This window comes from Gopherus flavomarginatus, chromosome 20, assembly GCF_025201925.1.
Source record: "Gopherus flavomarginatus isolate rGopFla2 chromosome 20, rGopFla2.mat.asm, whole genome shotgun sequence".
Lineage (NCBI taxonomy): Eukaryota > Metazoa > Chordata > Testudines > Testudinidae > Gopherus > Gopherus flavomarginatus.
Genome location: NC_066636.1, coordinates 736875 through 751106, shown reverse-complemented (window position 1 = coordinate 751106; position 14232 = coordinate 736875). Strand labels below are relative to the sequence as shown.

General features: G+C 62.7%; 1 protein-coding gene across 1 annotated transcript; it reads right to left on the bottom strand.

Moving 5' to 3' along the window:
* Window positions 1–3631: 3631 nt before the first annotated feature.
* Window positions 3632–12927, bottom strand: RABAC1 (Rab acceptor 1). Its single transcript, XM_050930481.1, has 6 exons — window positions 12868–12927; window positions 12656–12751; window positions 10328–10540; window positions 10023–10120; window positions 4999–5100; window positions 3632–4148 (listed from the first exon to the last, which is right to left on the bottom strand). Exons 2-6 carry the CDS (start codon window positions 12730–12732, stop codon window positions 4060–4062), a joined length of 579 nt encoding a protein of 192 aa, XP_050786438.1. The 5' UTR covers window positions 12733–12751; window positions 12868–12927; the 3' UTR covers window positions 3632–4059.
* Between the last annotated feature and the right edge of the window lie 1305 nt (window positions 12928–14232).

Genomic DNA, 14232 nt, shown 5'->3' with positions numbered 1-14232 from the left:
CGCGTTGTGACGGGGGGGGGGGTCCCGGCACTGGGGGACGGGGACCAGGCTGGGGAACTCCCTGCCACTGGACAGGGTGGAGCCGGCGCCGGCAATTCCTGGCCCCCCTGGGAATGGGGGAGCGGGAGGCTGGAGCCGGCCAGGCCAAAAGACTGAGCAGGGGGGGTCAGTCACTGCATGATGCGCCCCCCCGGCTCCTCCCAGCTTCCCCCAGCTCAGGGAGTGGGAGCCAGGGTCAGGTGCCTGGGGGGGGGGGTCATTGTTATGGCAACCAGTGGCTGTCTGTTGCCATGGCGACGGAGGATGACTGTTACTGACGTTGTTGGGCAGGGCCTGGGGAAGCCTGAGATCGAGGCTGCAGCTGCCCCCCCCCCCGCCCACACCCCCAATGCTGGGATAGAACCCAGGCGTCCGGGCTCCCAGCTCCCCACCCCACTGACTGCCATTAACAGAGTGGGGAGAGAGGTGCTGCCCTAGGCGCCCCAGCTCAGACCAGGGCTGCCCCAGTGGAGCTGGGGGGGGGAGTCCATGCCCTCCAAGGGGCCGGAGCAAGCACCCCCTCAAATCCTCCCATGGGGCGAGTGGGGCAGGGGGCTCCCTGCAGTGCTTGGCCAGTGATCCCAAGGGCTGCTGGGGGCCCACTGAGCCCTGCAGCAGAGTCCCCAGGGCCCCCTCGCTGGGGGTCACGCTCTGGCACCCACACATGGGGAATGGAGGCCCCCTCGCCCTGGGAGGGGCCTGGACCTGGGCCACTCGGGGGGGGGGGAGCAGGATTCAAGGCCCCGTTCTGACGGGGGCAGCATGAGGCTCTGACCAGGGCCTGGCCCCAGGAACGGCGCGTGGTGTGGGGAGCCCAGCCAGGGGCCTCGTTCAGGGCCCAGCTGAGAGCAGCACGTTGGGGTCTGACCCAATCTGAACCCCACACGTCCCCCTCATCCGTGTCAGCGCCTGGGGCTCTGGCTCCTGCTGGGTGCCTGGCTGGGTGCCCCCTGCTGCCATGGGGGCAGGCAGAGCGAGAGGTGCAGGGAGCCCCTGGTGCACAGTGTGGGGGGCAGCAGCCACCAGGCCAAGCTGCGGGGTGCCCCCAGCCTGGCACCTGCTGCCAGCTCCTGCCAGGGCTCTGCCCCAACTGCCTGGTGCCGCTGCTGCAATGCCCCAAAATCACTGCCCACAAACCAGTCTATATTGGGGGGGCTGCACATGGGGGGGGCAAAGTCCAGGCCTGCCCTGCCAGCAGGGCCGGGGGGAGGCAGAACTTGGCACCTGGAAACTCTTGGGTTTTGGCAGCTAACTTAGAAATCTCTGAGCAGAGCCGGGTCGAATTCCTGGCGGAGCAGAGAAAGGGACCTGAACTTTGGCCCCCCTTTATAATTGTCACGTCGAGTTGGTCTCAGAGACGCCCCTGACGTCAGGTGGGCCCAGCGTGGTCGTCTCGTCTGACCCCTGGTAGCTCGCAGGGCCCAGAACACCCCCCCCCCGAGCTCCGGCTGAGTCACCGATGGCCCCAAGTCGTGGGTCACAGACTCACGTGACAGAGACTCCACCACGGACACGAGTTCAACCTGCCAGTGACCCAGGCCCCAGTGCAGAGGAGGTGACACCCCATCCCCAGGTCTCTGCCAATCTGCCCCGGTGGAGAATTCCTGCCCCTGAGTCTGGTGACCAGTCAGCCCCTGCGCGTGGGGGTGAGACCCACCAGGCAGACCCCGGGGAAAGAATTTGCTGGGGTACCTCAGAGCCCCCCTAGCTTGTGTCCATCCCCAGCCATGGGGGGTTGCTACAGGAGTTGGCAAAGGGCCGTGCACCATTGCCGGTCGGCCGCTGTCCCCTCTCCCTGTCCCAGAGTCAGGCCAGGTCGGTGTTTTCCCCCCACTGCTCCGCTGGGTCGAACCTTCCTTCATCTCAAGTTGGCACTTGCCGCTGGCCAGTTCGTCTCCCTTTGTTCTGGGGGCCACCCTGGCGCTGAACTGAAGTGGCTCCAGCCCCTGCCTGGCGTTTATCCCTCCGCCGGACTCCCCGGAGCGCCCCAAGCTCCCCGCAGCCTGTGGCTGGGCAGCCGGACAAGCCAAGCCCTTTGCAGCTCCTCTCACAAGGTCGGTTTTCCCTGTCGCCCTTCTCTGCCCCGGCCCAGGCTGAATTCATCTTCCTTACACAAGGGAGCCCAGAACAGCCCCCACTATTCCACAAGGTCTCCCCCCAGCCTTGCACTAATGCCTCCTGTCTCCCCTGGAAGCCCCTCACCTGGGCACCCCAGGGCTGCATCCCACCGACGGCTCAGCCAGCCTGCGATCAGCCAATACACCGGGTGCGTCTCCTCCTCGGTCCCTCCAACGGGCACGGCCCCAGCACAGATCAAAACAGGCTCGTTAGGCCCTGGATGCAGGACCTGGCGCTTCGCACGTTAAATCTCGTCCGCCTCTGTGACTCCAGTTTACAGGGTCGCCCAGGTCCCCGGGTGGGATATTCCGGTCCTCCCCCGCCCTGCCAATGCCTCCCCACCCTGTGCCAGCCGCAAACCCCCCCGTGGGCCAAGGGCCGTAATGAACCCGGTAAATACGGCTGGTCCCAAGAGGGAGCCGGGAGGGGCTCCGCTAGCGACTCCCCAGCCTGGCAGTTCCCCTTTCGGGGTGACCCGCTGTCGTCCCCCCTTCAACCACTTCCTTGTCCCCCTTCTCGGTCTCATAGTAACCCGCGTCTCCTCCCATGTGAGAGACAGTCTCGGGGGGGGGGGGGGGCTGGGCCAAATGCCTCCTGGCCCCAGGGAGACTCGAGCCACCGAGTGTCCTATGGCTGAGACACCAGCTCTCATCTCAGTGACTGTCACCCCCCGACTCCAGCCAGCCACTGTCACCCCCCAACTCCAGCCAGCGACCGTCACACCCCCCAACTCCAGCAACCGTCACCCCCCGACTCCAGCCAGCGACTGTCACCGCCCGACTCCAGCCAGCGACACAATCGGACAAATACCGACAATCCCTTTCTGCCATTTCCGCGACTCACTCTCTGCAGTTCGCTGACCTTGGAACAGATCCTGTCATGTCAGGAACCCACCCGGGGCCCTTCCTCATCTGAATCTCCTGGGAATCACCTGGTCACCCCCAATTCTGATCCCGGCCTCGGGGGCCCACGCTGAGTGCAGCCTCCTGGCCCTGCGCAGAACTCGCTGCACCGCGCACCCAGGCTGCCTGTCTGAGGTCGGCACTTTGGGGGCCCAACTCCCCTTGATCCCGAGCCGCCGGCTGCTGGGGATAGGGTGGGGCTGTGAATTTGCAAGTGTCCCGCTGGCTGCAAGGTGGGCGTGGGGCTCAGGGGCCCATGTGTGTAGTGGGGGGGGGGGCTGCGGGCCAGCAGGGTAACAGGCACCTCAGGCTGGGGAATGAAGGGGACACAGACTGTACCCAGGGAACCTGTTGTGCCCCCCAGCTGCCCCCAGCCCCTCAGGCCCAGCCCCTTCCGTCCAGCCCCCAGGCCCCGCAGCCCCCGCCGGGGTTTGCCCATGGCTCTGAAGACAATTCGGGGGGTCCACAGGGGCCCCCATGCCAAGGGAGGGACAAGTCTCTTGGGGCACTGGAGGAGGGTGCAGGGGGACCCCTTTGCCCTGCTCCCAGCCCCACACGGCAGCCAGCTCCACTCCTGAACACGGCCTTTAATGGGGAAAGACACAGATACAGCGTCACTCCTGGGGGCGCATGGGGGACAGGGGGGACCCCAGCCCGGCCAGCGTGGGAAGCCCAGGGTCAACTCGACAGCGAGAGGAAATGGAGAACCCTGGTCCGGAGCAGGACCCCTGCAATGGGGGACATGGGGGTGATTGGGGGGCTGGGGGCATTAGGTGGGAAGTCGAGAAGGTGGGGGGAGCCGGGAGAAGGGGTCTGAGAGGCTGGTAGAAATGGCAACAAAGAGTGACCATGATCTGGGGGATCCCTGCCCCCCAGGGGGTCCTGCCAGAAGGGGGGCTGGGAGGAGGCCCCAGAATCCCAGGGGGTGCAGCCAGAAGGGTGGGCTTGTGGGGGGTCCCTGCCCCCTAGGGGCTGCTGCCGGGGGGTCCCTGCACCCCCATCACACGGGCTCCATCTGCAGCTCGTCAGCCTCCCCCGACTCCAGCTCATGGAAGGCAGCGTGGGAGCCGATCACCACCAGGGTGGCACCTGCGGGGGGTGACAGAGAGGTGGGGGGATCAGAGAGACAGCGACACTGTCCCCCCGCTGCCCCCAACTCCACCTCCCCTCCCCCACTACCACCAGCTCCCCTCCCCCGCTGCCCCCAACTCCACCTCCCCTCCCCCGCTGCCCCCAACTCCACCTCCCCCTCACTGCACCCCCACTGCCCCCAACTTGCCTCCCCTCTGCCGCTGCACCCCATAGATCCCCTCTGCCCCCAGCTCCGCCTCCCGCCTGCTGCATCCCATGGACCCCCATTGCCCCCAGCTCCCTTCCCCTCCCCTGCTGCCCCCAGCTCCCCTCCCTGGCTGTACCCCATAGACCCCTGCTGCCCCCAGCTCTCCTCCCCCGCTGCGCCCAGCTCCCCTCCCCTCCCTGGCTGTACCCCATAGACCCCTGCTGCCCCCAGCTCCCCTCTCCTGCTGCCCCCATCTCCCCTCCCCCGCTGCCCCCAATTCTGCCTTCCCTCCAGTGCACCCCATACATGGCCCCGATTTCCAGCCCCGCTCCTCCTGCTGTTGCATCTCAGGCCCTCAGCCCCTCCCCCTCTGCACCCCAGTTCCATAGCCCCTCCCCACCAGCTGCCCCCAAATCCCCCTGCCCCTGTTGCACCGCTCACCCCTGTCAATCTGCCCCACAACCTTCCCCCACTGACCCCCTGAGTGACAGGAGAGGAACAGCCCATGGGGGGTGGGGCAGGCCTAGATGGGGGGGTATTTATCCTCCCCCACACTGAGCTCTTCAGCAGGTTCTGCGCCCCAAACGGCCCCCTGGACAAGCTCCCCCAGGCAGCAGCTGACGGGCGCTTCGGTTACACTCCAGGTCAGGGGCTGCTCACCCAGCACCCAGAAGACGGCGGATCCGGCCCCTGCCAGCCAGAAGAAGGGGAAGGAGACGCCCCCGGCCAGTCCGTACTGGTGAGCCGTGCCGAGCTCCCGGCCTGGCCGCGCCAACGAGAGAGAGAGAGAACAAGGGGTGAGGGGAGCCCAGACCCCCCCGAGCCAGTCAGCCAGCTCCTCGACAGCCCGCCTCCGTCCCCTGAGCCAGCCAGCCCCCCACCAGCCCCCCAAGCCAGCCAGCCCCCCGAGCCCACCCCCCCCGTCAGTCTGAGCTGGTGAGCCGTGCCGAGCTCCTGGCCTGGCCGCGCCAAAGAGAGAGAGAGAGAGAGAACAAGGGGTGAGGGGAGCCCAGACCCCCCCGAGCCAGTCAGCCAGCTCCTCGACAGCCCGCCTCCGTCCCCTGAGCCAGCCAGCCCCCCACCAGCCAGCCCCCCGAGCCAGCCAGCCCCCCGAGCCCACCCCCCCCCGTCAGTCTGAGCTGGTGAGCCGTGCCGAGCTCCCGGCCTGGCCGCGCCAAAGAGAGAGAGAGAGAGAGAGAACAAGGGGTGAGGGGAGCCCAGACCCCCCCGAGCCAGTCAGCCAGCTCCTCGACAGCCCGCCTCCGTCCCCTGAGCCAGCCAGCCCCCCACCAGCCCCCCCGTCAGTCTGAGCTGGTGAGCCGTGCCGAGCTCCCGGCCTGGCCGCGCCAACGAGAGAGAGAGAGAACAAGGGGTGAGGGGAGCCCAGACCCCCCCGAGCCAGTCAGCCAGCTCCTCGACAGCCCGCCTCCGTCCCCTGAGCCAGCCAGCCCCCCACCAGCCCCCCCGTCAGTCTGAGCTGGTGAGCTGTGCTGGGCTCCTGGCCTGGGCGCGCCAGAAAGAGAGAATGGGGGGTGAGGGGAGCCCAGACCTCCCCCAAGCCAGCCAGCCCCACACTCGTGTGTGTGTGTGTGTGCGCGTGTATTAGGTATAATGTGTGTGTACAGATTAAGATATTAGTTATTGGTCATAAATCAGATTGTTCTCATAATAAATGTGGCATCTTTGTCTCGCCCCCTGAACAGATCCTGTGTAGTTTTGTCTGTACAACGTTATTGGTGGAGAATGCAAAGGGAGAGCAAGCATAGAATCCACCGTTATTATAAAAACTGGTGTGCACCCCGCCAGCTTTAGTGAGCCTGGTGCTATAGGGAAAAGACTGTAACTTTCAGTTAATTAACCACAAACTCTGAAGGAAATAGGAGTTTAGGTTTGAATCTTGTTCAAATAGGAAAATACTAGGCACTGAGAATTGTGATGATTCAGAGGTGTACACACCCTCAGTCGTAGCAGGGCTGAGAAACGGAAGAGGTTTAGCATCCCTCTCTCCACCCCAGACTGCTGGGGGGAAATAATTGGAGGTGGGTATATCCCCGGTCGTAGTAAGGTCGGGCAACCGGAGGAGGACTTAGAGATCCTCGCTCCACACTGAAAAATCCTAGGTGCAGACACCCTCAGCCGTAGCAAGACTGAGCTAAAGAGGAGAACTTAGAGTTTCTCGCTCTGATCCTGGGAAGGATTTGTATAGTTGGTGTATGAACCCTCGGTGGTAGTAGGCCGAGTAGTACAGAGGGAGGTTAGTGTCTCTCCCTCTGGCCCAGAGAGGGTGAAGTTGCTCCTTCAGGAATTAAAAAAAGGGAAAATTGCTCTTTCAGAAGTTGTAAGCTGCTTCTTTAGGAATTAGGGGTTATAGTGCTTAATATTTATCAATTTAGTTTTGTTGTGGTTGGTTGTTAATCACAACTGTTGGAAAAAATGTTTAAGAAAACACTGTCTAAATATATCCTTAAAAAAAATTGGCAAGGTACTTATTAATATATAAACCCTCAACTCCAATGAAAAAGGAAGCAGCCACAGTTTGGCCTCTCCGGAAAACCTGTAATGAGGTATTCCTTCAATTGGCTAAATGTAAAAATGAAAAACTGCGCCAAGATTTACAAGCCTCTGCTGCAAAAGCAGAGAAATAAAAATGTATGTAGTACCCAAACCCAGTTAAATGCCCTTAATGTTGGGTACAGAGAGTTAAAACAGCACCCTCACATCTTACAGCAGCAGTAACATCAGAAGAAGGAACATTTGAGACCCCAAAAGGGGGAAATTTTTGGGACCCCTCTGGAGAGTGGGAAGAGGGATATTTGGGTAGATTCCTCCTCCCAGGGCCAACAGTAACAACAGTGCCTGCTTCTGCCTCAGACCTCCAGGTCATGGCAAAGTGGCTGGGGAATTTTAAAATAAAAAAAATTTAAACTCAAAGAAATGTACCACTTAATTAGCATTTGTGCAGTCCCGAGTGCCGAACACACTGTGGCAGAGACGGAGCAGGGTCTGCCATGTGGGAGCACTGTGCTAATATATTTCTAAGCTTCTATCTTTCAGGCTCTGAACCAGAACCTCAGGAGAGCTGGTACCAGCTGAAGAGTTATAAAATCCCATGGTTATAGTGTCGCGACAACGTCTGTGTTCAGTGTTCTGTGTTGCCCGTTCTGTGTCTGTCTCTAGTGGTGTCCTGTGCGGGCACTGGGTCCAGAAAGAGAGGGGTTACTACACTAGACGGCAAATGTCTTTTCTGCTCTCTACTTCCCCCACGTCCACCCAACTTATCAATCACCACTTGTGTCCAGAAGCCTTTGGTCCCCAGTGCATCAGGTTTATTTTGGTTAGGTTCTCTAATAGTCCTTTTGTTATTGATACATTTGTATTGTTAGTTACATTTGCTTGTATTCTTAATTCCACACTTTCCTCTGTGCTCCCTGGTTGTCCTTCTGCAAGCCCTGAATGGGGAGTTCTTGGGCCCCCATAATCTGTAAGACCTTGGCCCATGGTTGTAGGGCCTCATCTTTCAGGTCCCCAGAAACCTCTTAAGAACAACTGTTAAAAATAGGGGATTCTGCCACATTTTAGCAACTAAATGTTAGTTTAAGTCCAAATCAGCTTAACCTTGCATGACAACTGAGGTCCTGCTAAAAAATCTTATTTGTTGTGTGCGCTTAAGAAGGTCCTGACCTCAGTAACTTCTATTGTTTGATGGCTATTGCAGCATCAAACCTGGGCCTCAGTTTATTTGTCAATGTACCCAATGTTTGTAATGGGGATGGTTTTACTGTATTCCCAATTATTAGAACTATCATTGTTTGCATTTCTGTGTAGGTTATACCTGGTGTTTAGTCCATTGTAATGGGTTTAGTTATATTCACCTGGTTATAATTGGTTTGTTTGCAACAGATCACCTGTGCCCTACAACGACAACAACAACTGTAATAATCACAGATCAAGGGGCAGAGTGTTGTAGGAGCAGCCCATATCATTTTTCATCCCAACGTTGTCCTATTAGTAATCCTAACTGTTATGTTGGTTCTGCCTTAAAACAATTACATAAAGTGTGACCCATTCAATACCCCTGGATTGAAGGGTCAAAAGGGGGACAATGTAGAACTGATGAATGAAATTGTTTTTAATTGTTCTTTATTACTGTACTTTATTAATGTAACTTCATAAGTAAAGTTTTATGAATGAAACAATGTTCATTCATAAAACCGATTACCCCAAGAACTGGCTAATTGACAATGAAGATGCTTGTTAAGAGCCAGAGCTGTTCAGTCAGCTGCCTTTGTAAAAGCAGCAGAGAGTCCTGGGGCACCTTATAGACTAGCAGACGTATTGGAGCAGGAGCTGTGGTGGGTGACTGGTCACTTCGTCGGATGCAGGGATTCACCCACCACAGCTCCTGCTCCAAAATGTCCGTTAGTCTATAAGGTGCCCCAGGACTCTTCGTTGCTGTTACAGATCCAGACTAACAGGGCTACCCCTCTGACACCTGCCTTTGTAAGTTTCAGTGTCAATCCAATTCCTGCTTAAATCACTGAGCCTTGGCCTGTTTCAGTGTTGTAACTTCTGTTCACCAGTCACTACACTTGCCTGCATTGTAACATCTGTTCACGGTTTGCCATACTGGAATTCAAACCCCATTTTCAAACGCTCACTCCATTTTGTAAAAGCTTCCTCCAACCTTCCTTTGTGCAAACCCGGCTGCAATCTTATTAGCTAGTTTTGCTGTGTGACTGAGGCATGGATGGACGATGGACTCAACCTCCAGCCCCAGCCTGTCCTGATGAGATAAAGTTCAAACCCCAACCCCCCCCCCCCCCCCCCCCCGGCTGAAGATGCAGACAAGGTAACAAGAGTAAGCAGAGTCCAGGTACAACAGAAGGAAGATCAAAGCCAGGTCCCAGGCTGACAGTCGCCTGCAATTGACGGGTGATCAATCCAAACCCAGAGGCAGTGACACAGCAAGACCCATAGACTCTGGATTCAGACTAAAGCCTCCAGAAAGGATGGGTGAGATGGGAGACCTGAAGGAGTAACGTTCTGCTGCCAATATCTGTGTGTGCGTGTGTGCAGATATTAGTCAAGTATCAGAGGGGTAGCCGTGTTAGTCTGGATCTGTAAAAGCAGCAGAGTCCTGGGGCACCTTAGAGACTAACAGACGTTTTGGAGCAGGAGCTTTCCTGGGTGAATACCCACTTCGTCGGATTCATGTCATATTACTTATTGGTCATAAATCAAATTGTTATCTTAATAAATGTGGCATCTTTGTCTTGCCCCTGAAAAGATCCTGTGTAGTTTTGTCTGTACAACATCAGCCCCCCACGCCTGCCCCCCCAGCCAGAGAATGGAGGTGTATGAGGGGAGCCCAGACCCGCCCCCGCCCCTGAGACAGACAGCCCCCTGCGCCTGCCCGAGCCAGCCAGCGCCACAAGCCCGGCTCCCGGCCAGTCCGCACAGGTGAGCCATGCTGAGCTCCTGGCCTGGGCACGCCAGAGAGAGAGAGAACAGGGGGGTGAGGGGAGCCCAGACCCCACCCGAGCCAGCCAGCCCCCAGCACCCCCTGGAGGGGATGGGCCCTGCATCCTGCTCCTGCCCCCAAGCCAGCCAGTCCCTTGTGCCCCCCATAAGCCAGCCAGCCCCCCGCATCCCCTGAAGGGGACTGGCCCTGGGCCCCCACTCACCGAACAGCATGAGCCGGGACTGCTGGGTTCGCAGGTAGATGAGATAACAGGCCCCAAAGAAGACGGCCAGTGCCACTAGGAGCAGGGGGGAGGTGATCCTGGGGGGGGGGAAATGGCAGAGGGTTGGGGGGGGCCATACCCTCCATACTCTGCCCCCCTCGGCTTACATCTGTTCCCCCGTTTCACACCCCTCCCCCACAGCCTCTGCAGAACCAGCCTATTCCAGGGCTCCCCAGCTCCCCCCTGGACCCACGCCAACCTGCCCCACCCCGTGCCCCTGGGCCCCCCCGCCTGCCCCGGCTCACAGGCAGTAGAGGATGAGCCCCAGGAAGACGCAGACGTAGTTGCTCTGGAAATACTCCACGTTGCGCGCCAGGCGCTGGCACAGCTCCCCGAAGCTCCGGGGCTTCCCGAACCGGCGCTGGTCAGCAAAGGTGCCCCACGGGCGCAGGGCGGCCCGACGCTCCTCCAGCCACTTCTTGGCGGGGCCCTGGGGCAGCAGGGCTGGGATGGAGATCCTGGGGGGCCGAGAGATGGGGCACCTCTGAGCCGCAGCGCCCCCCCGGCACACCCACTGACCCCCCACACTGCTCCCTGCCCCGCAGCGCCCCGTACTGTGCCCCCGCCCCACAGCGCCCCCGCCCTGCTCCCTGCCCCACAGTGCCCTCTACTGTGCCCCCGCCCCACAGCGCCCCCTACTGTGCCCCCGCCCCGCTCCCCGCCCCACAGAGCCCCCTACTGTGCCCCCGCCCCGCTCCCCGCCCCACAGCGCCCCCTACTGTGCCCCCGCCCCGCTCCCCGCCCCACAGCGCCCCCAACTGTGCCCCCGCCCCGCTCCCCGCCCCACAGCGCCCCCTACTGTGCCCCCGCCCCGCTCCCCGCCCCACAGAGCCCCCTACTGTGCCCCCGCCCCGCTCCCCGCCCCACAGCGCCCCCTACTGTGCCCCCGCCCCGCTCCCCGCCCCACAGCGCCCCCTACTGTGCCCCCGCCCCGCTCCCCGCCCCACAGCGCCCCCTACTGTGCCCCCGCCCCGCTCCCCGCCCCACAGCGCCCCCTACTGTGCCCCCGCCCCGCTCCCCGCCCCACAGCGCCCCCTACTGTGCCCCCGCCCCGCTCCCCGCCCCACAGCGCCCCCTACTGTGCCCCCGCCCCGCTCCCTGCCCCACAGCGCCCCCTACTGTGCCCCCGCCCCGCTCCCTGCCCCACAGCGCCCTCTACTGTGCCCCCGCCCCGCTCCCTGCCCCACAGCGCCCTCTACTGTGCCCCCGCCCCACAGCGCCCCCTACTGTGCCCCCGCCCTGCTCCCTGCCCCACAGCGCCCCCTACTGTGCCCCCGCCCTGCTCCCTGCCCCACAGTGCCCTCTACTGTGCCCCCGCCCCACAGCGCCCCCTACTGTGCCCCCGCCCCGCTCCCCACCCCACAGCGCCCCCTACTGTGCCCCCGCCCCACAGCGCCCCCGCCCTGCTCCCTGCCCCACAGTGCCCTCTACTGTGCCCCCGCCCCACAGCGCCCCCTACTGTGCCCCCGCCCCGTTCCCTGCCCCACAGCGCCCCCTACTGTGCCCCCGCCCCGCTCCCTGCCCCACAGCGCCCCCTACTGTGCCCCCGCCCCGCTCCCTGCCCCACACTGTGCCCCCGCCCCGCTCCCTGCCCCACAGCGCCCCCTACTGTGCCCCTGCCCTGCTCCCTGCCCCACAGCGCCCTCTACTGTGCCCCCGCCCTGCTCCCTGCCCCACAGCGCCCTCTACTGTGCCCCCGCCCTGCTCCCTGCCCCACAGCGCCCCCTACTGTGCCCCCGCCCTGCTCCCTGCCCCACAGCGCCCTTTACTGTGCCCCCGCCCTGCTCCCTGCCCCGCAGCGCCCCCTACTGTGCCCCTGCCCCGCTCCCTGCCCCACAGCGCCCCTACTGTGCCCCCGCCCTGCTCCCTGCCCCACAGCGCCCCCTACTGTGTCCCCGCCCTGCTCCCTGCCCCACAGTGCCCCCTACTGTGTCCCCGCCCTTCTCCCTGCCCCACAGCGCCCTCTACTGTGCCCCCGCCCTTCTCCCTGCCCCACAGCGCCCTGTACTGTGCCCCCGCCCTGCTCCCTGCCCCACAGCGCCCCCTACTGTGCCCCCGCCCTGCTCCCTGCCCCACAGCGCCCCCTACTGTGCCCCCGCCCTGCTCCCTGCCCCACAGCGCCCCCTACTGTGCCCCCGCCCCGCTCCCCGCCCCACAGCGCCCCCAACTGTGCCCCCGCCCCGCTCCCCGCCCCACAGCGCCCCCTACTGTGCCCCCGCCCCGCTCCCCGCCCCACAGAGCCCCCTACTGTGCCCCCGCCCCGCTCCCCGCCCCACAGCGCCCCCTACTGTGCCCCCGCCCCGCTCCCCGCCCCACAGCGCCCCCTACTGTGCCCCCGCCCCGCTCCCCGCCCCACAGCGCCCCCTACTGTGCCCCCGCCCCGCTCCCCGCCCCACAGCGCCCCCTACTGTGCCCCCGCCCCGCTCCCCGCCCCACAGCGCCCCCTACTGTGCCCCTGCCCCGCTCCCTGCCCCACAGCGCCCCCTACTGTGCCCCCGCCCCGCTCCCTGCCCCACAGCGCCCCCACCACACATCCTGACCCACAGAGCCCCCATCCCCCCGCAGCTCCCTACTTCGTGCCGAGGGGTCCCGCAGCCTCCTGCTCGGCGGGCGGGGGGAAGGGAAGATCCGAGCCGCCTTTCCCGGCCATGGTGCTCAGCGCCCCGGGGCTGCGGAGAGGGGGGGGCAGGACGTGAAACCAGGCACCCGCCCCCCGGGAGCTGCAGCGGGGGGGGGATGCGGGGCTGCTGCCTCCCGGGTTGCCATGGCGACGAGTCCCGCTCACCTGCCGCCTGGTCCAGCGCGGCCGCCGCTCGCTGCCTCGACGTGGCGACCGGGCGGGGGGGAGGGGCGGAACTTCGGGGCGGGGCGCGGTGCATACTGGGAAATGGAGTCTGGCCGCAAGGGCTTGTGGGAGATGGAGTCCAGCCCCTCCCCCTCCCGGGCTATGGGGCGTGGTCTCGGGACTAGCGCGGGGGGAGGAGGGAGGGTCGAGGGCTTTGGGGTGGGGGGTCTCAGCCCCCTTCCTTTCTTTCAACTCCTCTTATGCAAATTTAATAGTCTCATTTGCATGTATGCAAATCCATGGGCACCGTTTTGACAACTAGCTCTGAACTTTCCCTGCGAAGCTGCAGGTGGTTGGGGGGGGCCGCCAGGCCCCGGGGTTCCTATGCCTCCCTCCCTGCTCCCACCTGTACAGGGGTGGGGGCAGATAGAGCCCCCCAAGCCCCCCGGCTCCTCCCCAGAGAGAAGGCCAGAAGGGACCAAAAGAGCAGCCAGTGGGAGCCCTCCCCCCGCCCCCCGTGAGGGCCTGGCTGCAGCAAGAGGGGCACGAACAAGTCCCAGGTTCCATGGTACGTCCCATGGCCCCGGCCCATCGACGGTGACCTTCTCTGCCCTTCAAAAATCCACATGTGCCCGTGAGGGCACGGCTTCCCCCTTAGCGAGTCCTCTGTGTGTGTGTGTGCACCTGTACCCTTAACTCTCCCCCTGTGCGTGCGCCTGTACCCTTAACTCCCCCTCATGTGTGTGCGTCCTGTACCCTTAACGCCCACCCCCGTGTGTGTGCACCTGTACCTTTAACTGCCCCTGGTGTGTGTGCACCTGTACCCTTAATCCCCCTGCTGTGTGCGCCTGTACCCTTAACTCCCCCCCATGCTGTGTGCGCCTTTACCCTTAACGCCCACCCCCCGTGTGTGTGCACCTGTACCTTTAACTGCCCCTGGTGTGTGTGCACCTGTACCCTTAATCCCCCATGCTGTGTGCGCCTGTACCCTTAACCCCGCATGCTGTGTGCGCCTGTACCCTTAACACCCTCACACGCTGTGTGCACCTGTACCCTTAACTCCCCACCGTGTGTGCACCTGTACCCTTAACCCCCCTGCTGTGTGTGTGCCTGTACCCTTAACCCCCTCACACGCTGTGTGTGCACCTGTACCCTTAACCCCCCACCGTGTGTGCGCCTGTACCCTTAACCCCCCACGCTGTGTGTGTGCCTGTACCCTTAACCCCCCCACACACTGTGTGTGTCTGTTTCCCTAACTCTCCCATGCTGTGTGCGCCTGTACCCTTAACCCCCCCATACACTGTGTGTGTCTCTTTCCCTAACTCTCCCATATTGTGTGTGCCTGTACCCTTAACCCCCCCCCCC